This window comes from Osmerus mordax, chromosome 8, assembly GCF_038355195.1.
Source record: "Osmerus mordax isolate fOsmMor3 chromosome 8, fOsmMor3.pri, whole genome shotgun sequence".
Lineage (NCBI taxonomy): Eukaryota > Metazoa > Chordata > Actinopteri > Osmeriformes > Osmeridae > Osmerus > Osmerus mordax.
Window position 1 is genome coordinate 17336409 of NC_090057.1, and position 26188 is coordinate 17362596.

Genomic DNA, 26188 nt, shown 5'->3' on the forward strand with positions numbered 1-26188 from the left:
GAGGAAAATGATTTAGGCTACATCATCTGACTCTGAATCAGCCGAATACATTCTTACAGAGACGAGGGTCTTCAGCCTCTACTGTGGACAAGGAATTAAAAGGATAACGTGACAAAGTATAAGAGGTGAAATGTTGGTGTTGAAACGCCTATTGTGACAGACATAATGTTCTACACACATTGCATTGCCTCCTATATTTTGCATGCTGCCTAACAGCGCCTATATTAGTCTAATTGTTTAAGATCATAATAAATCAAATGTATTATGTGTTAGCAAATTTATTTAATGTTTAGGTACATAGCCTCAAAATAAAAAAAGGTTTATTTCAATTCAGTTGTGAATGGGGGCAATCCTATGAAAGGTATGACGTATGCCTATTGGACTGGGGATTTATTTTTATATCTGGGAATATTGCCTATGTTTTTGTAGACCTATAGCCTAATTAAAAGAAAGGTATAGGTTACAATTTGTATTCGGAACGATCCCAGGCGTATGAAATCACATTGTCTCTTCTCTACTAAGGCAAAAGTTGGGGTCTAGTGAGTTTTTTTTCTGGTTTAAATTACATAAGGGTTTCATAATGAAGACTTTCCAATATGTTGGCTTGATAGACATCTTACTGCGCAGGTCTACGGATAATATGCACACTGCAGGGAGGCACTGGCGTGATAGCTAGTCAAACTACATTGCATGTTCAATCGTAGGCTACTAGCTACAGCTAGCTAAATCATTAAAACACCGATCTCCACGGAAACAAAACATTACAACATTTTAGGCCTGACGTTTTACAAAAATATCGACCTTCGCTTGAGATTGTGCGTGAGTATCTGCTAGAAGTCTTTACATAACTGTGCGGTGCATATTTTGGTTAAGCGTGGATTGTTGTAGCCGTGGTTTCTTAGTATTTCCCCCTTTTGTTTAGCGTGTAAGGCCCTCAGTCTGTTTGGGACTTGGAGGGGGCCCATGTTGTTAGCTCGGTGAGTGTCTTACAAACTAGCTGTGTTAGCTAAGCTAGTTAGCTACCCAGCAGCAATTGTGTTTTATTTGTAGCTAACGACATCTGACGTCGTTCTTGTTTTATTCGATGTAATATAATTTAGTTGCTGCCGTGTGATCTCCACTGTTCTTATTAATTATTTGCTAAAAAATCACAAGTTCGATTTTTTTCCACCGATTTTGATAGCTTGACTACTGTAGCTAGCTAGCTGAAGGGGTACAAGGCCTTTCTCCTCTCATGTTGGTAACTGAATAGCTAGCTGCTACTAAATAGCTAGCAGCATTGCTATCCTATGGTATCTAGCTAGCACTAGGCTAGCTACAAGTGAGGCCGATGTCTACCGTTTAGGAACAATTTAGTAGTTAACTGGTTAGCGTAATATCTGGAGACAATAGCTATAGTCTGTAAATAGAAGCATCAATGCGACCTAGCAGTATAGCCCTTTTGTTTGGCTGAACGCAAAACCTTTTGTATGTTCAATTCAACAACATTACATAGCTAGACTTTAGAAGCGCTGTAGCTAGCTAGCAACCTAATAATAATACATGTAGTGTAGTCAGCCTAGCTAGTAGTATCGTTGGCTTGTCTTAACTATCTGACGTACATGTTGCTGTAACCATTCTAGTAAATTGACTTAACCAATTATTACGTTGTATGGTTGAACAGAATATCGTTGGACTAGCCATCCTCACAGTTAGCTAGCTAGTCTACCTCGATGATGCGTATCTCAGTAGTATTAGCATAGCTAGCGACGACCCCCCCTCCACTTTTTGAATTTGATGGCTGCCGAGCAAACATGTTGTTGTTACCTAGTACTAGTTCGTCTCAACCAACTAGCGCGTAGCTAGCTAATTTTGAGCAGTATCCTTGCATGAGATGACACCATCTCTGCTAGTAGGGAATTATTAATTAAAATACTATGCAAGCTAATCGATGGGTCTGATCCTATCATATTTCCTTGGCTAAAATCCTATTGTTGCCATGCTATTTTATTGACGTGGCTCACACCACAATGTAGATTGCAATGAAACGTGGGCATATATTCCTGGTCCAGAAACAAGATAGCCTGGCTATGAGTACAGTTCATACTTGTATCTAATTGGTCATCTCTGGAAGCATGTATGCTTTATTAATGATCTTAGCAATGATATTACTATTTAATTGAGTTAAATCTGATAGTAATATCACTAGCTCATTTGTAATTCAGACCAAATTTTAGCTAACCTCTCTGTCCATAATAATCAATTTCACAGGTTTCCCCGTGGAATGAGCGTTCCATGCAGCATCCTAGGTATGAATGACGTGGCCTGGCAGGAATCGAGAGGTGGGATGCTGCACACAAACGGTGCTCCTGAAGCAGGGCGGGGTCGAGTTCATGGAGGCAGTTCCCTTGCCTCCGTCGGAGGAGCAGGCCAGGGTCCTGGAGGGCCACATACTCTACAGGGCATGGACAGGGGCCCCAACCCCACCCCAGGTATCCCACAGCCTCCTCTGAGTGGCCGATCTCAGGACGATGCCACAGTGGGGTACTTTTTTCAGCGGCAGCCTGGGGAGCAGCTGGGAGGCTGTGCCCCCAGTAAGCACCGCTGGCCTACTGGTGACGGCAACCATGTTGATCAGGTACAACGCTCTTTCCTTCCTTTCTGAAGACTATCATTCACACAATTTTAACAGGCGTAGCTGATTTCTGACATGTTTTAAGTGTGCCAAGTAATGTATGCTCGCAACGATTTTTTGTCAAATTTGTTACCAAATGTTACACGCTCTGGTGAAAAGGGGCTGTTGTCTGCATTCCATATTTTCCGCTAGGAGCCGAAAAAGCTTTTGTTTCTTTTATTTTTTATTTTTAACAGTTTTCCTTTTCTTGCATATTACAAAAGTTAATGTTGAATAAGTCAGTCAATATAAAAAACAACATATTTAGGATCCTTAAATACTTTACTTTCTTTTCTTCTAAGCTTCCAGTTGAGTTGTGGGTGTGTTGTAATTTTATTTGCATCACGATGCAGCCGGTTATCCCTGGGCTACTTTTAGCGCAGATAGTTGGTCAATGGTGCCCTAATGAGCGCTAGATGGCGCTTCTTGCGCGCATTGAAGGCAAGGTTGGAAACTGAAGTGGCCTAGGGCAATCTGTCATTAATGTCTCTGTTGATAGTCTGTGGCTATTTCATTAGAAATATTGTTGTCTAGCCCTTCAATTAGTTTTTGATCAATGATTGATTTATGAGGTGTGTTACTTGTTTGGAAATTCTCCAATTTCTTCTGAAATTCGTCCTTTTATTTATTACTGTAACATTGGGACTCCAGACCAGGTCCTAGTGTGGATCTTGGGTTACGCATGAGCAGTAGCGCATTGTGTGCTAACAACATTTGCATTAAGTTGGCAGGCAGCCTATCTACAACAACTAAAATGACAGATGATAGACAGTGAACATTCTGTATAACAGAAGCAAACTCTACCTCTATTTCCCAACTCCATTCAGTAGGCTATCTTTCTAGCGCAGTTCCCATAGAAGTCGGATCAGCCTATAATATCTGTAGGCTAATGTTTCGTATGTAGGCTAGGCTGTGTTTGTCTGTACAAAGTGCAACATCCCATCCCCCCCTCCAAATACCAAGTAAATCGGCAGATTTGGTCTTGAGTCAAGTACCCTTATATTTCTCTTCACTGCAGGGTAATGACCGGCGCTTGCCACTTCTAATGATAAACACAAAAACAATCACACCCTGTCTGAAGGCATGAAAATGTCTAGAATCTTTCAAGGGGGATTTCTCTGCTAGGGCATTCTAGGTTTACCAACATTCAGATATGCATATCTTCAACTATTTTCAGATTTCAATGTATGACACACCATTTGAAAGCATACAATCTGCACTTTCACAATCTGTAAAAAAAAACAACTGAGAAATGACCTTGGCTGACAACGGCCCCTTTTCACCAGAGCGTGTCACAAATTAGCCTGTTTGTTGTAGAATTTTTTGGAGGTTATTTCACAAAGTTCTTGTTCTCTCACAAATGAAATGGGCTGTACTGAGATGATTTAGCAGTCTTAAAAAAAAAAAAAAAAAAAAAGATTGCACCCTTTCTTGTTTTTAACCTGTAGCACTTTTATATTTTACCTAAATATAAAGTGCATTACAATTAAAATTATTATTATTAACCCATCTGACACCAGCTAAAATATGTATGGAATAAACCTTTTTTTTTATGTTTAAAATGCTGTACCAGGTTCGTGCTGTGGATGAGATGAACTATGATTTCCAAGCTCTGGCTTTGGAGTCTAGAGGCATGGGGGAGGTAGGCGGAGCTTTTACACTTAAAGCACAAGTACATTAATTAGTTCTATTGTTTGTCATTCAAGTCAGTTAAAGAATGCTCAGGTATTCACATATTGTTGCAATTAATGCAGAAATGTATTTCGCCTAAATGTTTTGTTTCGGATATTTACAAAACACAGTAAAATAAAGATGTGAACAGTGCAATATTATATAACATCTCATAAAAATTGACGTCATCTATTGTCTTTCTCTTTTTTTCTCTTATTTGTTCTTTTTTTGACAGCTATTGCCTGCAAAAAAACTCTGGGATTCTGATGAACTGGCCAAGGATGGAAGGAAAGGGCTGCTTCTTGGAGAAGAGTGGAGAGAGAATGCGTGGGGTTCTTCTCGTGAGTATTGTAGGATCGATTGATCAGTTTCCTACATAATTATTATATATTTTTTTACAATATCTTATAAGTTAATAATTTAATCTATTTATCTAAAATTAGTGACTAGATGCCTGATGCGGGTATCTATGTAATGTAATTGATTAGTTTATTTTCTGTTGATTTACCCCGTCTGTAATTGTATGGAAGTTTGTTGAGTGCAAGTTCCTACTGCTAATGCGAGACGTACACGTATTGACTTTGCACTATTGTTTTCTCTCATTTTTGCAATGATGCCACACCTGCTCCGATGATGACTAGATCACTCCGTGTCCCAGCCAATCATGGTGCAGCGAAGGCCAGGGCAGGGTTTCCATGGAAACGGAGACGCCAGCTCTGTGCTGTCCCCTCGTTCTGAAGGCGGTGGGCTGGGGGTGAGCATGGTAGAGTATGTCCTGAGCTCCTCCCCCGGAGACAAGCTGGATGGCCGCTACAGGAACGGTGGCTATGTGAGTGGAGCCCTCTGCCCTGCATTCTCAGTAGTAATCCAATATTTCTAGTCATTTCTTTTTAGTGGTTGAGTGATTAGTCTGAGCTTAGGGCCCCTGCTGTCAATTGTTCATAGAAACACACTTTGTTCATGGTCACAGTGTGTTGTGGACCCTGACCCAGACGGGAGAGAAAAGAATGACGCACAAGAGAAAACGTCTCCGTTTGAAGAGGACAAAAGCCCCGAGATGAAGGTTGGAGAAGAGAGCGACACCTCCAAATCTAACGGGAGAGGCCTACTCAATGGAATGGACCGAGATGTCAAAGACTTCAAGTATGGGTCCTATATTTAGGTGGTTTTGAAAGAGACATGCTCAAATTGGAATTTTGAAACAGGATACTAAAACCATCTTCTAATGTACCATTGTAAAAATGTTGGTGGTTAGACCGGTGCTTTTTTATTTTTTACTTGCTGGATAAAAATCTTGAGGAAACAAGTTTTTTTTGTGAGGTTACTATTCTCACCCAACCAGGCATGTTTAGAATGAAGGCATTAGAGTTGCTGTTTCATGAATGGTGTTTTTGCTTAACTAGTCCCACCCCAGGCAGTCGCCAGGCATCTCCCACTGAGGCGGTGGAGAGGATGGGCCCGACCCAGGCCGGTCTGGAAATGATGGGTCAGCACCACACCCATGTCCTCCAGCCCCAGAACCCAGCCCAGAACAAACCCCTGGCAGAGGACTTCCAGAACCAGGAGGCCCAGAACATGGGTGGCATGGAGCAGCAGGCTGGCGTGGAGTCCCTCCAGTTTGACTACGCTGGGAACCAGATCCAGGTGGACTCCTCTGGCACTCCGGTGGGGCTGTTTGACTACAACTCCCAGCAGCAGGTCAGTTATACTACAAAACTGCGTTTAGCGTAGGGACGGACCAAGCCTTTCTGCTCATTGACTTGAACCTGTCTGTGCCTTGGTTTTGTTTTGCAGTTATTCCAGAGGTCCAACCATTTGGCTGTTCAGCAACTCACTGCTGCTCAGCAGCAGCAATATGCCCTTGCGGCTGCCCAGCAGCAACACCTTGGTTAGTCCTGTGTGTTTTTAGGTTGCCAAAGCACAGAGAGCTGTGTACTGTCAGAATCTAATGCCATTCACTGTCATTGACTTCAATCGTATGAGAGCTGCCTCTAACTACAACTAAGTAAACATGGTTCATAAGCTAACATTCAGCCTTACAGTTCATTCAGTTTTTCTGGACATTAATTCTGTCCACTACACATGTATTGTTTTTAGCTACCAATTGGGTCAATACAGGTTGCACACACAACATTCTGGAAGTAGCCCCCAAAAATCGTCTCCATGTGAGTTTACTAATCCAAAAAACAGCTGAGTAATTAAGCATAGCAGTATAAATTATGTAGCCTCGATGCATTTAGGCTTGACGGATGTTGACTCAGAAAACATGAAGTACTGTAAGTGTTGCAAATTTCCATCAGGATTCATCCGCTGTGCTATCTCAGAACAAACTGATCATTCAAGTCTTCACGCTGTGTGTGTGCTCTTCAGTGCCTTGGGTGATTCTATCTTGTCTAAGCTGGGAAAGTGATGTAGTCAAGGATGCAATTCTTTTAATTGTATGCTATAATAATCATGTTGTTTTTCCAGCAGGCCTTGCTCCAGCGTTTGTGCCAAACCCCTACATCATCAACACTGCGCCCCCCGGAGCAGACCCCTACACTGCTGCTGGGCTAGCAGCAGCTGCCACTCTCGCAGGTTTGCAGTCTCACACACACATTTCCCAACCACTTATATGTGCAATTTAATTTTCAACGTGATTTAAAAGCACAGGGGCTTCATTTCATACAATTTTTGGTGTACGTGGAAACATAAAGTTGTATTCACCCCGTCAACGTCATGAAAGTGACTAATCCGCTTCAATACCAATGTATGTGACAAGGATTTGAATTTCCCTTCAAGGGCCTACAGTAGTCCCCCCGCAGTACTACGGCGTGCCCTGGGGCGTGTACCCCGCAAACCTCTTCCAACAACAGGCCGCTGCCGCTGCCAGTCATTCCGCTAACCAGCAGGCATCCAATCAGGGGCCAGGACCTGGACAGCAACAGGTAGGGGTGTCTTAAATATTATTGTCACCATACATTGGCATGTATGGTGTATTTGCTTTGTTTGTCCCTCCCTTTTCTAAATTAGAAATAATAACGAGTGCTTTGTGTGGACTGCCCCGCAGGTGATGCGTGCTGGCAGCAGCCAGCGTCCCCTCACCCCAGGGCAGGGCCAGCAGAGCCAGCAGGAGTCCCTGGCTGCGGCAGCAAACCCAGCCCTAGCCTACGCTGGGATGTCAGGTCAGCAACAGGCCATTCACCTCCAAACTCCCACTTCAAACGTATTGCTCAGCGGGTCACACCATAAAAGACCACTCGTATGGGGTCTGACACACATTTAAATCCACAAATCTCGGAATATGACTATTAGAAAGCCATTTTGTTAAGTGACTTTAACGAGACTTGCCCCAAGCCATGGCTGATTTAATTGCCCTCCGCACTACGCAGACTAAGCGAGCCTGCGAAGTGCTGTTAAGCCATTAGTTATATTCCCGCAGCTGCTGTACTGATACTTAGACAGTAGCCAGATGTCTGAGGAACTGGCTGTCTGCTCTCTTCTGGAACGTTGCCTGTGTTGTCCTCCCCAGGTTACCAGGTTCTGGCCCCTGCAGCGTACTACGACCAGACCGGGGCCCTGGTCATGGGGCCTGGGGCCCGCAGTGGCCTTGGGGGGCCTGTTCGTCTGGTCCAGACCCCCCTGCTCATCAACCCTGCAGCAGCACAGGCCGGTGAGTTCAGCCCATCTCACTTGTAGTAGGGGTGGAACGGTACATGTATTCGTACCGAACCGTATGGTACGGGCGTCACGGTTCGGTGCATGAAATTACACGGAGAATACATGGTATAAAAATAAATAAAACTTGCGTGCAAATTAATTAATGTAATTCGGAACTACTGTTAGATACTCGTGTTCTTTCGGAACATCTAATCTGTAGCTCTGAAGCTCTGATTGGCGCCGCCGTGAGTCAGAGCACTAAGGAAGAGTATGGCAAGTGGTGGTGACCCACGAGAAATCAAGGACCCGCCAACCTTTTTAAGATTGCAAATTTGGGAAAACTTTGTTTTCCCATTCAGTTACAGTAGTACAGGCGAGAGAGTGGTGGATAAGACGAGCACTGTGTGTCGGCGTTGTTCAGAAGTTGTGGGCAGTGACGTGCAGTCTGGGTAGGCAAGGTAGGCACTGCCTACCCTTCCAAAATTCAAAAGTAAACAATTTTATTAAATCATTTTATTTAATAAACTTGTATTTGTATTTTTACTGTTTATTGTTGTGATTTATATATGCAATATGTGTGTTATTGCAATTGTTTAGACGTTACGATGATGAATGTAGCAGTTACGCATAATCAAATAAAATAAATTGTAGACCCTTTCCTGCCGGACAATTCAAATATGGGAAATAAAATTCCCATGTTTACCGCCTTAATATCTTTGCCGTCCAATCACCGATTTTATTTCTGAAAATTGCAAGATACTCATGACAACTTAAGCTCAAAGCACATATCATCGGTTAAGGGGTTGCTGGGAGGGGGAAATAAATGTATCGTCAACAACGGCAGCCATTGTTTTCCGAGGCGGAGCCAGAGCGGATACCATGGGAGATTGCCTACAGTGTTAGATTTACAGCTTCGAATTGAAATCGGAGACGATATTATGAGTAAAGACAAGTTTCTTAATATGTGTTGTCAATATTGTCAATTAAAAGTCTAAACTTTTTACTTACGAAGAACTTGTTTGTGGAAGTGACGCAAGTTTTTCCAGGAAAGAATTACGTGTCCGGCTTGGCCGTTCGTGACAGGCAGCTATGACTGTAGTAGCACTGTTTAGCCTCGATTTGAGCATATTTCTAGAAAACTTGGAAAAACAACATTAACTAGCTAGATTATGTACACCCTAAACTAAATGTACATGCCTTGTTTGGCCAATTCGGTCGATTGTGGAAGAAACTCGAAAGTTTTTTAGTTATCGAGAGGTGTATCCAGCCATAGCGCTAGCTACTTTTGGGGGAGGAGAATTCCGGTTTCCCCCATGTCTCCACTAGTCACTAGAATGGTCATAACTTTTAATCAAAATATGATATTTCGAATCTGTGTTCTGTTCTACATTTCCCACAGATTTGTGGATATTCCACCTACTCAAAGTATTTCTCCATCTTGTAATTAAAGTGGTTAAAAATTAAGTTGTCTGATGAGGTATGGTGGATGGAGAAGTTTTTGTAAAAAATGGCTGCCTGAAATCACCTTGATAAAATATAATTTTCCTTAAGTTATCATATATTTATTCTAGTGGTGGGCATAGATTTTTTTTTTTAATCTAGATTAATCTCACTGTAGTCTTGGCGTTAATATAGATTAAAATGGCTCATTTGAATTCTGCCGAAGGCATTCAGAATATGTGTGCTACCCAAATAATGACTAAAAGTAACGGGTTTCTCAAGCCAGGTGGCACATTAGACCAGGGCTCATCTCCTGTTTCCAAAATGCATCACAAACTGCTTGAGAAAGCTGTTCTACTATGATAATTGGTGATGAAAATAAATTATGTTCAATAAGATGTACTTGTGTTTAATAACTGTTTATTAGATTAGTTAGCTTGGCTGATAGAGCTGTGCTGACGGGCTTGCCTCGGTTGCACTCAAACATCGTAGTTTGACGACGACTCTTCCCCTGCGCTACATCAGTGCTTGGCCCGGCATCTTCCGCATTAGCTAAGGGATGCTTTGCGTTTAGGTGGTATTTGAGACTGGAAGAACTCCTACAGTAAACTAATTCCGCATAGCACAAGGTGCTAACAACCTTAGTCTTGTCGAGGTTTCCATTGGGAAGCTTCTTAAAAATACATTTTCCCTGAAGCAAACCAGGCGGCTTCATAGCTGCATCCATGTTAGCACGTCACATTTGATGTGATAATTTCATACACAAGGCATACACACAGGTTTGAAGACTGGTTCTCGCCCCCTACAGTGCAATTCGGCTAGGTATACATCCGCGCTAAAATGTCAAGGTGAAAGTCATCATAGCTTGCGTAGTATAGACCCAACTCCCAACCCAACTTTGAGAATAGATTAACGGCGATATTTTTTTTTATCGCCGATAAGAGTCGCAGCAGCGCGTTAACGCCGATAACGGCCCACCACTAATTTATTCATATCATAAAAATCCCCTAGTTCTCCTCTTCAATATGGTATTAACAGTTAAGGTGTATGATTTAATATGAAAATTCACAAAATATTAATATGAATATCATATTTCAACAGCATTTGGAATGTTGGCTTAGGCAGTAAAGGGATAAGCAGTGCTTTTACTGTCCGTTCACTGTGGACGACAAGCGAAAAACTCACTTGCGCACTTCGATCCTGTATTCTTCAACATGTACAGTACCAGTCAAAAGTTTGGACACATTTTCCCATTCAAGTGCCTAGCCGCTTACTGACATCACCGCACGTCACTGGTTGTGGGGTATGTGACTGGAAATACATCTAACATGCTAACACATATAACGCATCTGGCGTGTGCTAAATGACAAAAAATATCCGACACCATTACCCAGGTGTGCCAATCACTGGAACGAGACAAAACAAAAAAACTCCTCAACTTCTCCCTACAGTGCTTGACCAGCCATTAAATACACATACAAATAGGGCCAAATAAATTACTGACGCAATCGGAAATGTCATCTTCAATGCGTCGCATTCACTCGTAGAGGAACCTGGTTTGTTTTGTTTTTCCCTCCGTTGTACCGAACCGTGATGTATGAACCGAACCGTGATTTCAGTGTACCGTTCCACCCCTAGCTTGTAGTGCACGTTACTTCAAAAGGGGATAGGCAAGTAGGGGGCTATGAGCTACTGGAAATGTGCTTCTTTGGTACTTTGTGAATTGAATGAGCCTGATCATATTGGAGCATGACAATGGCTGCTATTTGTAGTGAAAGCAAGTAAGAGGTCCAGTGTGCCAGTTACAGAAGAGTTTTTCCATTGTAACCCAACCATGCTGTTGTGTAACACTGTCCCCCCCTGCAGGTGTGCACCTCCACAAGGCCGCTTAACGTGGTGTCACTCTCCCTCTCTGTCATGCTCTTGTGTGTTCCCTCTTCCTTGCCTTATCTGTGCCTCTCCTTTTGTGTGTCTTTCTCTATACTTCTGTCTCTCCTTCTCTCTGTGTCTCTCTCCTCATCCGTGTTTCTCTCTCCTCTGTTCGTCTCTCTCTCAGCAGCTGCAGCGTCAGCGTCCGGCTCTGGCAACAACATGTCTGGCCCACCGGCCAACGGGATGTACCGCTCCATGCCCCAGCAGCCCCAGCAGCCTCAGCAGCCCCAGCAGTCCCAGAACAGCGGCCTGCCCGCCAGCTCCTTCTACGGCTCTGGCTCTGTGCCCGCCAGCTCCCAGAGTAGCTCCCTGTTCTCCCACACCAGCGCAGCCCCGCCGCCCAGCTCCTCTCTGGGCTTCAGCAGCACCGGGGGCTCCCTGGGGGTGGGGCTTGGCTCGGCACTAGGAGGCTTCGGCTCCTCAGGTCAGTCACAGAGACTAGGGTTTGTTTTCAGGAGGGACTAGTATGTGCTTTTACCAGGGACTAGTGTTTCTTTTGAGGATTTGCATTCTTTGATCCTGGTGTATTCTCTAATGGTTCTAGCCTTTATTTTCCCTCTAACCTTTCCTCATGTTTTTGCCCTTCCCTCATTCTCCTGTTTTTCCTCTATCTGTGTTTCCGTCTCTCCTCCCATCCACAGTGTCCAGCTCCAGCTCAAGCAGCGTGTCTCGCAGGGACTCCCTGTTGGCCAGCTCCGACCTGTACAAGCGTGGCGGCAGCAGCCTCACTCCCATCGGCCAGCCCTTCTACAACAGCCTGGGCTACTCCTCCTCACCCAGCCCCATTGGCCTGACCCCGGGACACTCCCCCCTCACCCCCCCGCCCTCTCTACCCTCCTCCCATGGATCGTCCTCCAGTCTTCACCTAGGTAAGCCGCATGGTTAAGGGTCCAGAGGAAGGTTTTTTTCCCCGTGCCCAGTCACACTGATTAAATCCCTGATGCCTCCTCTCAGGCGGCTTGACCAATGGGAGTGGGCGCTACATCTCGGCCGCTCCCGGAGCCGAGGCTAAGTACCGCAGCGCTGGGGGCACCTCTAGTCTGTTCAGCTCCTCCAGCCAGCTGTTCCCACCATCCCGCCCGCGCTACAGCCGCTCAGACGTAATGCCATCTGGACGCAGCCGGCTGCTGGAGGACTTCCGCAACAACCGCTTCCCCAACCTGCAGCTCCGTGACCTGCCGGGACACATGGTGGAGTTCTCCCAGGACCAGCACGGTTCCAGGTTCAGAACACACCCTGCTCTCTTCAACCATGTTGTCAGTCATTCACGCTCAGATACACTAGAAACCGTCCCAAGCATTGTGTCCACTCTAGGACTGATGTGTTGTGGCACAGAGCAGCAGCATTGTGGGTTGCTGGCTATACATCCGTCAGGTCCCTGGAAGTCACACAGAAGGGAGTATTAGTGAAAACAGTCTTTCTTCAAAGATATATTTTTCAATTATATCACACACTGAATAACTCCTCAAAACATATGGGGGTACAGACAAGGTATCTGGTATCTGACAAGGTCAGATATTTTCTTTTAAAAGAGAGTGTCAAATGTTCAACTTGATAGTTGAGCGCCAACATGTCTCCTTACTGCAGGTTCATCCAGCAGAAGCTGGAGAGGGCCACTCCGGCCGAGAGACAGATGGTGTTTGGGGAGATCCTGCAGGCAGCCTACCAGCTCATGACGGACGTGTTTGGGAACTACGTCATCCAGAAGTTCTTTGAGGTTGGTGCGGTAGTTAAAAAACCTGGATGACAGCAGAAAGTGGCTCCCTAAAAAAAACGTCACTCACAATACTGCCTTGCTCAGTACTATTATGCTGGTAGATTTGAGCCTTGAATAAGTAACAGTACTGTGCAAAAGTCTGATGCAATATATATTAGCAAATAATCTTGTACTGTATTTCCTGGGTGAGATTTTAGTAGGCTAGAAGGGGGGGGGGGGTGAGGTTTCAAGTGGAGTGAACACATGCTCTGGCCTTCCCATCTCGTCCAGTTTGGGAGTGCCGACCAGAAGCTGGCCCTGGCCACTCGTATTCGCGGCCATGTGCTACCCCTGGCCCTGCAGATGTATGGCTGCCGGGTCATCCAGAAAGCCCTGGAGTCTATTTCCTCTGACCAGCAGGTAATTGTAAGTAGGCTTTCACTTCTCTACTTATTCGGTTGTGTGACGTGGTGTTGAATGTCCTGGATTTAGTTTAATGTTTAGTTTTAATTTACAATTATAAAACCAGTGTTATGATTATCATAATGTAATTTATTTGGTGGAGTATCACTCACTCACGGTCATTTGTAAAAGTGAAACGTTCTCAAATGAGGACAATGTTGCGCTGACGGTCTACTTTTCGGACAACTCTCCCTCAGAGTGACATAGTCCGGGAGCTGGATGGCCACGTGCTGAAGTGTGTGAAGGATCAGAACGGTAACCATGTGGTTCAGAAGTGTATCGAGTGTGTCCAACCTCAGGCCCTGCAGTTCATCATCGACGCCTTCCAAGGCCAGGTAAGTCCCTCGCTCATCTACAGACAGGAAACATCACCTGCTGGGGTACTGCCTCTGCTGATACGAGCATTACAGCAAGAGATGCACAGTTCAGCATGTTAAGCTAGTATGTTCCACAGGAGGCTTTAGGGCTACTTTATTAGGCAGTCGGTGCTCCTGTAAACCTGTGGGTTGATATTTACTTCAGAATCCAGTTTATTGCCAAGTAAGTTTACGCATACAAGTGATTTTCTTTGGTGGGGGCGGATTTCTGATCGGCAGAAAAATTTGCTCTATGCCTGCGCCTCATCCATTATTTTTTAGCAGGACAAATAATCCCTTCTCAGCGTGATAAATACAAGGTGTTGCGTGAGAAATGGTTGAAATGTGTCGAATCACGGCGAATACATGATACCTGAGAGCTTTGTGTGTACGTGACCGGTCACTGTATCAGCTCACAGCAGGCACATACTGTGAAGTAGGCTTCTAAGTTTTGTAAAGAAATGTAAACGGGTAGCACCATAACAATTATTTGTACTTGCACAAATGCTCTCAAATATTTTGAGGTTCATCTATTTAAGTCATATTGTACATATTGTATCTTGTCAATTTACTTATGCGCTTGATCATTGTCTTGTACCACAGAACCCATGTGGCCACTAATTGTACCCACCCACCGCCTCATGCATCACTGTGACTCAATTAAAATGTTCAAGTACACACATATGTGGACCCTGGGGTATCCTATAGCCCAGGGGTACTCAATTAGAAACCTAAAAGGTCCACCAAATTTCCGGAACAGTGATGGTTTATTTTTCTGGCCCTTACCTCTGAGTTCTGGGGGTAATTTTGTTCAAAGTTTCTATGCTTTGTGTCATAGTGACGTTTCACACGGCATGATTTTCGTTAAGGAAGAAACGGGTACCGTTGGCAAACCAATTAGCCTGCGTTGTTGCGAATGACACACACAACCTGCATGACCCACAGAGGTTGCGGCCAACGTTGAGTGAGTTGTCATGTTACAGTTATTACAGCTCCTGATTGGACCTTCACAGCCATCAATTCCATTACCAACTCCCTGTTGGCAATAAACAAATGGATGAATGATAACTTTCTTAAATTAAATGAAGACAAAACCGAAGTCCTACTATGTGGCCCCAAATCCAAAAGAGAGATGCTTACTAAGAATCTAGGAGGCTTAACCCCCTGTCTTAAACCAGAGGTGATGAGTCTCGGTGTAATCCTGGACTCAGATTTGAATTTCAACTCTCACATTAACAAAGTGACCAAAACAGCTTTCTTTCACCTGAGGAATATAGCAAAGGTACGACCATTCATAAACCAAAATGATGCAGAGAAGTTAATTCATGCTTTTATATCCAGCCGGCTGGACTACTGTAACGCACTTTTCACTGGTCTTCCCAAGAAAACCACAGGGTTTTACTACTTTTATTAGTTATATTTTTTTTATTTATAGATTTGCTATTTTAATTATTACTTTTATCACTTGTATTATTGATTTTATGTAAAGCACCTTGAGCTACAATTCTTGTATGAAATGTGCTATATAAATAAAGTCTTAATTACTTACTTACTTTGGATTGGACACGGAAGATAGAAACCACATCTAGTAGGAACAAAATAAAGGCTATAGCGCGAAATCACGCACCAATGAAAACTCGCTTGGATCATGACTAAATTAAAATGTTGAATTTGGTTTAGATCCAATTTGTATTGCGTCTGGGTCCGGATCCGGACCGCGGTCTGCCTATTGAGTACCCCCGCTATAGCCTGTATGTGAAGCCAGGGTGTGGTGGTGTGACTGCTGTGTCTCCCGTCCCCAGGTGTTTGTGCTGTCCACCCACCCGTATGGCTGCAGGGTGATCCAGAGGATCCTGGAGCACTGCACCCAGGACCAGACCCTTCCCCTCCTGGAGGAGCTGCACCAGCACTCTGAGCAACTGGGCCAGGTACGCTTCCAGCCAGCCCCCCACACCCTCCTCTGTGGGGTTCTGGAGGCTTTGTGCATGTGTGTTTTGAGAAGTGTTTGCGTCATTTGTTTAGCTCCATTGTGTTTGTGTATGTGCTCGTCTCACTGTTTGTTTGGTTGTCAAGCCTAATGTTAAGTGTAATGATGTGGTGTTTCTACATCTGACCTATGCTATGATGATTAAAAACACCCCAACCTGCCCCCCCACTTATTCCATCTAGAAATATCAAGGCGTTTCATTGGAGATGACACCCAAAACATATTATACAGTGTCCAGCGATGCACTGTTCAAGGTCAGAGAATTTGCCTCCCTCACACCCGGACATCCTCGTGTTGCCTCCCTCTCTTTCTTTCTTTCTTTCTTTCTCCCTCCCCTAAATGAAGATTCTGCTATAACACGCAAAGACACCCCCCCACACACACACACACACACTTTCAGACCTTTTAACTCGCAGAGCACGCCACCACATCTCACCCTCCCTCTCTGCTGCCTTTTAAAGCCTACCTCTGTCATGGAAAAGGATTCCCACAGCTCACGTCTTTTTCCTGATTAATAATACCCCCTCTTGGGTCCAGGGTGTCCTAACCCTCATCCCCCCCTTCTTTCTTCAGTTTTCAGCTCAATGCTTGGTAGATGTTCTCCCCTAAAGAACCTTTCACCAGTAGTTCACCATTAAGGTTGTTTTCTCTGTCAGAAGCCATCTAACCTGTCCTTGGAACCAAAGCTATATAGTCTGTGTTATATAGCAACCAGACTGGAAAACTGATTTTCCGGTATTATATGTTATCTAATAAGGTCAAAGTAAAGACTATAGCATACATGCATTTCAGTCAATATTCCAATAAAGGGTTTAAATGCTACCTTATCAGGTGAGTTTTAGCCTGGCAATGTAGCTTTAGATGCTAGTACCTTCCCTTAAGTCACCCATTCTTGAAGGGGCCAAGATGTTGTTGGTTGATTGTAATGTTTGTTGATGACACTCCAGCCAACAGCATCTCTCTAGTTTGACCTGCAGGATTTATTTGGTGTAGAATTTGTATGTCATAGGCTTACCCTGTTTTATCACACAATCTACAGTCTTAATCGGTGCATGAGTAATATGAGAACTTAATTTAATCACAGGCCCAGAAGCGAATAATTTCGCTTCTGGGCCTGTGATTTTCTCTCACTCAGGCAAATGTGGTTGTCATAATTGCATTTCCCCTTTCCACCCCCTCCCCCCTGCAGGATCAGTATGGTAACTACGTCATCCAGCATGTTCTGGAGCATGGCAGACCCGAGGACAAGAGCAAGATCGTGGCCGAGGTCCGTGGCAAGGTCCTTGTCCTGAGCCAGCACAAATTTGCAAGGTATGGTTCTTTTCAGATGTTTGTCTTTTTAGAGGTCTGTTTCATGCATGTAGTTTGGTTCACTTGTCTCAATGTTTTATATGTATTATGTACGTTTCCTACTAATTGTTTTTGTTGCCTTCTCAAATACCCTTGTTTTTTAATGTTCAACTTTAGAGCCGTTTTGTGTCAATAGTTTGTTTAGGATGTTCACGCATGCACAGATTCAACCAGATCTTTATACTGAAGCCTCCCCTCTCGTCCTCAGCAACGTAGTGGAGAAGTGTGTGATCCACTCGTCTCGTGCGGAGCGAGCGCTGTTGATCGACGAGGTGTGCTGCCAGAAGGACGGCCCCCACAGCGCCCTGTACACCATGATGAAGGACCAGTATGCCAACTACGTGGTGCAGAGGATGATCGACATGGCTGAGCCCGCCCAGCGCAAAATCATCATGCACAAGGTAAGCATCCCCGCCCCCATCAGACACCTCTCTTCTCAGATGGTCAGCCTGGATCAGAGTTGTGATCAGGATCCCAATGTTTTTTTCTCCCCCATCTTAATTAAATTTAACGTGAAGTCCATATAATCCACACCTAGTAACCTTCCAATCTTTGGTCTTTCCTACACACCTAGATTCGGCCTCATATTGCCACTTTGCGTAAGTACACCTACGGAAAGCACATCCTGGCCAAGCTAGAGAAGTACTACATGAAGAGCGGAGCTGACCTTGGACCCATCGGGGGGCCCACCAACGGCCTCATGTAGGCACACCCCATCCCTTCAACAACACCGGAGGAGCCCCCTCCAACAACCCCCCCCCCCCCCTTCTTTTATTGTTTATTACCAGCCACTCCTGAGCCATCAGGGGTCACCTTCAGCACCTCTGTTTTGTCCCACTGAGGAATCCCCCCCCCCCTCTCCCCAAAAAAGAGAAGAGTTTAACTTTCACCTAAGAATGCTGTGACATCTGGCCCTGCCTCTCTGCTACCCCTGGCTTGCTATTCCCTTGTGTGGCCACTGGGGGGCGCACAGTCTGCAGGGATCTCCGGGGTAAAGCACAAACCCATTTGTTTATGATGTAATTGACTGGTTTTCATATATAATCTTGTACATTTTGTTTTTTTTACCTTGTAAATTCTCTGTAGAAAAAAACCCCCACATTTGCTGAAACTTACAATTCTTACAATGATACCAGCAAGTGACTTTATAAGCCAAACTGAGTGATCCTTTTAAATTTTCCATTAGTTTTTGTACCCAGACTTACTATGTCAGCTGTTCTGATTATAAGTCAGGCTTTATATATATATATATATATATATATATAGCTACACTTTCCCATGCACAAGCGACAGTACCTATGCCAAAGCAGCTGATTGATTCATTTTTACTTGTACCACATGGTATCGATGGATACAATACTCCTGTCCACAGACGATTACTATGTCTCTTGTGCCAATGAGTTAAGTCATCCATAGGTCTTCTGGACCAACTAGAGTTCTTTGCTTTGGAAAAATCTGTGCTTCAAATTGGGTAGTGTTATCCAGGCAGTGGCTTACTGTTGTCTACATTTTGTTGCCTCCTTCTTTGGAACAGTTTGTGATCTGCCGACTACTCAGTGGACAGTGTAGGTACTAAACAATGCAGATTAACAAACTGCTATGCTGTTGCATCCACGTAGTGATGTTTCCAACTGAGCCCCATCCAAACAGTCTTGTTTTTTTTGTAGTTGCTTGGTGTAACAACAACCAGAAACAATTCTCTTTCGAGGTAAAGGATGTAGGTAGGGTTGATGGTCTGGAGTATAGTTCACCGGCCTGTAATATTTACATGAAATTAAAACTGTAGGGGGACTTTTTGGGGAGGGGGGGTGTTAGCGGGTAAGCATTGGCATGCTGTGACAGGTTTTAAATACTTGGAATGATTTTTCTTTATCATGTTTTGTGGAACATCTTATCTGTCTTGTAGTTTGAGATGAACACTGCCCTAGAAATGGTATGTTTATGTACTGAATATCATCTCTTGCATAGAAGTAGTTTAGCAATGTATAGCATCTTTATGTATGAGTAAATATTAAACTGTTGCTTTTTGGATTGGGAGATTGGGGTAAAATGATGGTACCCCCACCGCCTTGCAGTTCAGAGCAGCAGGACGTTTTGTTTTTTGGAGGTGCTCATCCTGTTTCAAAATCTTTGAGGAGAGGAATCAAATGAGTGGAATTAAAGGGTCGTTATGGTATTGCAAGACCCAAGAGGTTAGATTTTCAGTTTCCTTAGTTTCTTTTATTTTGGGTCTGAATATGCAAGTGAAAAGTGGAGGCTGGTGGGGGCCATCTGATGCTACACAACTCATCTGTAATGCTAATAGTGATGGCTCTTTTTTTGGCTTCAAATGAATAATTGTAGAATACCTGTAGTATATGTGCAGTTAATAAGTGTAAGTTTATTAGTTTATTGAAATGTCTAATTGTGATGTTTGACAGGCCTTGCTAAATTGGTAGTGATGCTTTTATTTCGTCTGTACAGTTGTACATTTGTAAACGTTGATGCTGTAAATGGGATGTCTTTTACACTTTGGGGGAAAAAAAAACGTGCATTTTGATGTGTGTATATTCATCACTCCTTTCCCTGCGAATATAATGTATACAGTTTTATTTGATCAAGCGTTATTTTAAACCAATCTTTTTATGGCTTCACAATCTGACTTTTTTGTTGTTGCTTTTAATCTGTTATGGGAAAGGTCAGCCTCGATTTGTACTTGGAACTGCAAGAGCTTCTGTTGATAGTCTTTCTGACGTGTGACAGGTTAAAAACAACTATGCTCTGTACTTAAAATGAGGCTGCTTCCAGTCCTCTATGCTACCATGGAAACTACACAGGATATGACAGAATTATTTTTGTACAGAAGAGTGCTGTATTTTGGAACAGCTACTACCTTGTAAGCAAAAGAAATGTAAGATATTGTCAATTATATAAATATGAACATATGAGTTTTGTCACACTGTCAAAGTCATGTACATTTTCAGGTGGCCTTATGTACATTTCCAGATGTTAGATGAAGAAAAAAATAACTCATTTTTTTGGAAGCAGAATTGTGACTATGATTAAACCATTCTTCTAACATTTGATATTTGTGTTCTACACTTTTTCCTCAACATAATTCCAACAGAAATGTTCTAAAATATCTACATAAAGTGAAAATACATGTAACTGACCATGGCATTTGCACTTTCAGAAAGCTGTCAACGGATGCATGGTTGTGTAGGGGGTTTAATTATTTGCCAAACAACCAAAACTATTCCCCTAGATTTAAAGGAGGAGGGTTAAACTTAACAGTATTACAGTTTTTCTCAATTGTTTACACACAAATACTGGTACTTGAGACAATGACCACAACATGTAACTCATGCACCAACCCCATGAACCAATTGTGCTAAACTACAAGCACAATTCCTGCTTTACACTCAAATTGCAGTTTGAGCTTTTTTCAAAACACTACACACAATTCTCTGCATTTGGCACAATTTTCATGAAGAAAATCTTTTGTTTTCACAAAGAACACACTGCCATTCAAATACGCACACTGACTCATCGCATGGACAAACACCTGTCACACAGTTTTACAATTAGCAATCAGAGCTTTAGAATAAAAGGGCAACAGGTGACCTTTTCTGTTTTTGAACATTGGAAACAGAGGCGTGAGAGTAAGAGGAGGAGGATGGGGAGGACGAGGATGAGGAAGTCCAAGGACCATAATCTCTGATGAGATCCGAGCCGCTTTGGTTGACCATGTGGTCAACCATGGTCTAACAATGAGGGACGCTGGGCAAAGAGTACAGCCAAATTTTAGCAGGTACACTGTAGCATCCATCATCTGGACTTTCCAAAATGAGAATAGGTAAGAAATCTACTCTCACTACAAAATTGCAGTAGGCCTACTGCATATCAATACAGTACTCAATGAGTACAGTAGTACAGTATTGCCTGTGGACTGTTCTGTAGGACTGTAAAAATAAAGTATGTTTCAAGTATTTGGAAAATGTATTCCTACTTTGTATTCCTACACAGTATTTACAGTATTTTACTATTTGTTTGGCAGAACTGAAAGATTACCAACACAAGGTGGTCGGGAACGTCTTCTGTCTCCTGAACAGGAAACTGAAATCATGAACATGGTCCTAGAAAATAACGCCATAACATTACGGCAAATACAAAGAAAAATAATAATAATGTAACTGTGTACACTATACAGTAAATTATTCTGTTGTTTTGTATGTAGACCACTGTATGTGCAACTTTGTGTTGGTTGGGATGTACACTGTGTACATTGTTTTTCTGGGAAAAATACGTAAAATATATTTGTTACCGTGTATTTCTGTGTTCTGAGTATAAAAACAATATTTTAAAATATTTTACAACACACTTATGTATGTACTGTCTGTAGTAAGTGTAACACTGAACAAAAAAAGGCCTAACTCACTATGATGAATGAAGAAGAAGTGTTTTCCATTCATCATAGTGTTTTACATTGAGCACATCAGTGTTCAAATGGTTCTTATAAATGTCTATTCATATGATGGTTTGTGTTTGTCATTTGAAAACAAAATACAATTTTGAGATTAAATAACATTGTTTTGAATGTTAAGTTTAATTTTGCAGGAGAAGTGAGGGGTTTTGCCCATTGTGTATGTGTTCTTTTGATTTGTGTAGAGTTCTGAGAGTATGAGCTATGCGTTCAGAAAATGTGCGTAACCAATCGAGAAAAACTGTAATATTAACCAAATATGGAATACCAATGGAATTGGTTATCCTATTGACTGTTAGAGCAAGACTGGTCCAAGGAAGGTAAAATTAAATAGATATTTAATAACACTGCAAATGAATAATGGAGGGGGTGGGAGGCATCCTGGATGATGAAGTTGGATTTTCTTTCCACTGCTTGAATATAAAGATCAGATGGCTGTTTTTGTGGAATGCCTATGATCTTAACGGCTTTCCCTATAAAAAGGCAACAGGTCAGTGTACCTGTCCTCATCAAAAATGGAAGACAATGTTGCAGGAAGAGGGAGAGTGAGGATGAGAGGGGGAGCCCATGGAGGACGGTAGGGAGAGGTACAGGTAGACCTGGATGCTGTAGAAGAATAGGGCCAAATTTACAGTATCTAATGAAATTCAAAAAACTTTGAACATTGGTTGACCATGTTGTGAACGCATGGGGCAACATTGAGAGAGGCTGGACAGAGAGTTGAGCCCAACCTCAGCAGATATACAGTTAGGTCCATAAATATTTGGACATTGACACAATTTTCATCATTTTGGCTCTGTATACCACCACAATGGATTTGAAATGAAACAATCAAGATGTGCTTTAAGTGCAGACTTTCAGATTTAATTTCAGGGTATTTACATCCAAATCAGGTGAACGGTGTAGGAATTACAACATTTACATTTAGTCATTTAGCAGACGCTCTTATCCAGAGCGACTTACAGTAAGTACAGGGACATTCCCCCGAGGCAAGTAGGGTGAAGTGCCTTGCCCAAGGACACAACGTCAGTTGGCATGACCGGGAATCGAACTGGCAACCTTCGGATTACTAGCCCGACTCCCTCACCACTCAGCCAACTGACTCCCTGACAACACATTTGATATGTGGCCCCCCCCTTTTTAAGGGACCAAAAGTAATTGGACATTTGGCTGCTCAGCTGTTCCATGGCCAGGTGTATGTTATTCCCTCATGGGAGTTCGTTATTTCATTGACAAGGAGCAGATAAAAGGTCTAGAGTTCATTTCAAGTATGGTATTTGTGTTTGGAATCTGTTGCTGTCAACTCTCAATATGAAGTCCAAAGAGCTGTCACCATCAGTGAAGCAAGCCATCGTTAGGCTGTAAAATCAAAACAAACCTATCAGAGAGATATCAAAAACATTAGGTGTGGCCAAATCAACTGTTTGGTAAATTCTTAAAAAGAAAGAACGCACTGGTGAGCTCAGCAACACCAAAAGACCCGGAAGACCACGGAAAACAACTGTGGTGGAAGACAGAAGAATTCTTTCCCTGGTGAACAAAAACCCCTTCACAACAGTTGGCTAGACCAAGAACACTCTCCAGGAGGTAGGCGTATCTGTGTCAAAGTCAACAATTAAGAGAAGACTTCACCAGAGTAAATACAGAGGGTTCACCACAAGATGTAAACCATTGGTGAGTCTCAAAAACAGGAAGACCAGATTAGAGTTTGCCAAAAAACATCTAAAAGAGCCTTGACAGTTCTGGAACAACATCCTATGGACAGATGAGACCAAGATCAACTTGTACCAGAATGATGGGAAGAGAAGAGTATGGAGAAGGGAAGGAACTGCTCATGATCCAAAGCATACCACCTCATCAGTGAAGCATGGTGGAGGTAATGTTATGGCGTGGGCATGTATGGCTCCCAATGGAACTGGTTCCCTTGTATTTATCGATGATGTGACTGCTGACAAAAGCAGTAGGATGAATTCTGAAGTGTTTCGGGCAATATTATCTGCTCAGATTCAGCAAAATGCTTCATAACTCATAGGACGGCGCTTCACAGTGCAGATGGACAATGACCCGAAGCATACTGCGAAAGCAACCAAAGAGTTTTTTAAGGCAAAGAAGTGGAATGTTCTGCAATGGCCAAGTCAATCACCTGACCTAATTCCAATTGAGCATGCATTTCACTTGCTAAAGACAAAACTGAAGGGAAAATGCCCCAAGAACAAGCAGGAACTGAAGACAGTTGCAGTAGAGGCCTGGCAGAGCATCACCAGGGACGAAACTCAGCGTCTGGTGATGTCTATGGGTTCCAGACTTCAGGCTGTCATTGACTGCAAAGGATTTGCAACCAAGTATTAAAAGCGACAATTAGATTTATGATTATGTTAGTTTGTCCAATTATTTTTGGTCCCTTAAAAAGGGGGGGGGGGCACATATAAAATGTGTTGTAATTCCTACACCGTTCACCTGATTTGGATGTAAATACCCTGAAATTAAAGCTGAAAGTCTGCACTTAAAGCACATCTTTATTGTTTCATTTCAAATCCATTGTGGTGGTATACAGAGCCAAAATGATGAAAATTATGTCAATGTCCAAATATTTATGGACCTAACTGTACTGTTGCAACAGTAATTTGGACATTTCGACGAGAGCACAGGTGAAAACTACTATTCTCTACTGTCTACGGTACAGTAAAATGTAGCTACATGTAGCTACAGCTATATGCATTTTTTGTACACATTCACTGCAATCCATGATTGAAACAATGTACTGTATTTCATTTGCTGTATTCTTTCTTTTGTCTCCACAAATGTATTTGCTGTGTTTACTATGGAGTTAGATTAGTTTTATAATTCAAACAAACAAACGTAACACGATTCACAAATGTATTTCATGATTCACAAATAAATGTAACGCGATTCACAAATGTATTTCGTGATTCACAAATGAATGACCCCATTACATTTATTTCCAACCTGACGAACACAAGTTACAAATCGGAGAACACGAGTTACAAATCGGAGAACACGAGTTACAAATTGGACAACACGAGTTACAAATCGGAGAACACGAGTTACAAATCCCTGTAAGAGGACGTAAGTAAAAAAAATGTGTGTAAGCATTTGAAAAAAACTGTAAGCTGTACTTGAAGCTGTTGTCCTGTGAGCCGGCTATCATGCAAGCTATTGACTCAGAAACTTGTCTTCTGATTCTGTTGTGGCTTTGGGTTTGCCAGACCTCTTCCTGTCAAGAGTTTCCTCAAGTTTCCAAGTCCCTGGTGTAGGCACAACTTCCAAGTTGATGGTGTAGGAAACTGTACTCACTGACACCTTGTCTTTCTTGGCAATTTCTATCTAAAGTAAAGACCTACACTTTTGAGGGTTATAATGGTCTGTCTGTCTTCCAATGTTACAGTTTTTCACAATTGTTAACACACGTTTCTCAAAACGATAACGGCTTTCTCAAAACTGCACACACAAACTGAAAACCTCACACACAAAATGCTATTTTCAAATGACACACACATACCATACATAACAGTACACACAATAAGCATTTGCTGCACACTACCAAGCATTCACAGCACACAGTAGTGCAAAATTTAAAACACAATTATAGAAATGGAACACACCATATAAATGACTCTGGGGAATGAGCCATTTCATTTTTTGTAAAATGTCTCAGTGTAGGCCTAATTTTTTCAAACATAAAACAGCACACATGTGAGCACACTGTATTCTATTGATATGCAGTATTTCAGTACACAAGGCAAATATAATTCATACCTGTTCTCCATTCTAAAGGTTCTAATGATGGCAGCAACTGTAAAACGGCTGAGATTTGGTTGGACCCTCTGGTCAGACCATGTGCTCATGGTTGAGCACATGGTCAACCATGGTGGCCCGAATCTCATTAGAGATCACCGTTCTCTTTCTTCTTTCTCCTCCTCCTCCTTCTTCTTCTCCTCTTCCTCCTCCTCCTCCTCCTCCTTCTTCTTGTCGTCCTCCTCTTCCTCCTCCTTATCCTCCTCCTTGTCATCCTCTCCCTCCTCTTCCTTGTCCTCTTCCGTGTCCTCTTCCTTGTCCTCTTCCTTGTCCTCTTCCTCCTCTCACTCTTACCCCTCTCCTTCTCTTGTTGTTGATATGCTCTAAGTTCTCCATTGTTCACCAAACAAAACAGAGGCTCAAGGCCCTTTTTATGCTGCAGTCCTGATCGCAAATTGCTCACCAGACCTGAGTGTTAAGAGATTTGAATATTTGTATTTTGTAGGTTGATGCTTTGAGACTTTACTTGAGAAGTGTGTGCAACAACTGAACATTGTGTGTAGTGTTTTGACAACAAGGTGATGTGTAATTGACATCAGTGTGTAAACAAGGAAAGTCAGAGTCTAATGCAGATAAGGGAGTGTGAATTAGTGCCAAATTGGGTCGAGCAAATTTTTGCTTTTTGTGTGTTAACAATTGTGAAAAACTGTAAACGCAGAAATTTCAGATTATGTCACTTCATTGCCTTTTTTAGACACTGCCTTGTAAAATGCCACACATGTGA

The 26188-nt window shown here is 42.8% G+C and overlaps 1 protein-coding gene across 12 annotated transcripts; it reads left to right on the forward strand.

Moving 5' to 3' along the window:
• The first annotated feature begins 687 nt into the window (after positions 1-687).
• On the forward strand, positions 688-20251 carry pum2 (pumilio RNA-binding family member 2). Of its 12 annotated transcripts, none has more exons than XM_067241424.1 (23): positions 688-819; positions 2251-2617; positions 4227-4295; positions 4560-4665; positions 4966-5153; positions 5295-5467; positions 5728-6022; positions 6119-6212; positions 6794-6901; positions 7106-7251; positions 7374-7488; positions 7836-7976; positions 11460-11759; positions 11977-12204; positions 12290-12557; positions 12923-13052; positions 13323-13457; positions 13691-13828; positions 15652-15777; positions 16019-16090; positions 17026-17147; positions 17395-17587; positions 17761-20251. In XM_067241424.1, exons 2-23 carry the CDS (start codon positions 2264-2266, stop codon positions 17890-17892), a joined length of 3633 nt encoding a protein of 1210 aa, XP_067097525.1. In that variant the 5' UTR covers positions 688-819; positions 2251-2263; the 3' UTR covers positions 17893-20251. The 12 variants fall into 12 exon arrangements, with proteins under 12 accessions (XP_067097525.1, XP_067097530.1, XP_067097529.1 ...); XM_067241429.1 differs by having other exon boundaries at positions 13323-13451; XM_067241428.1 differs by having other exon boundaries at positions 11463-11759.
• Positions 20252-26188: the final 5937 nt, after the last annotated feature.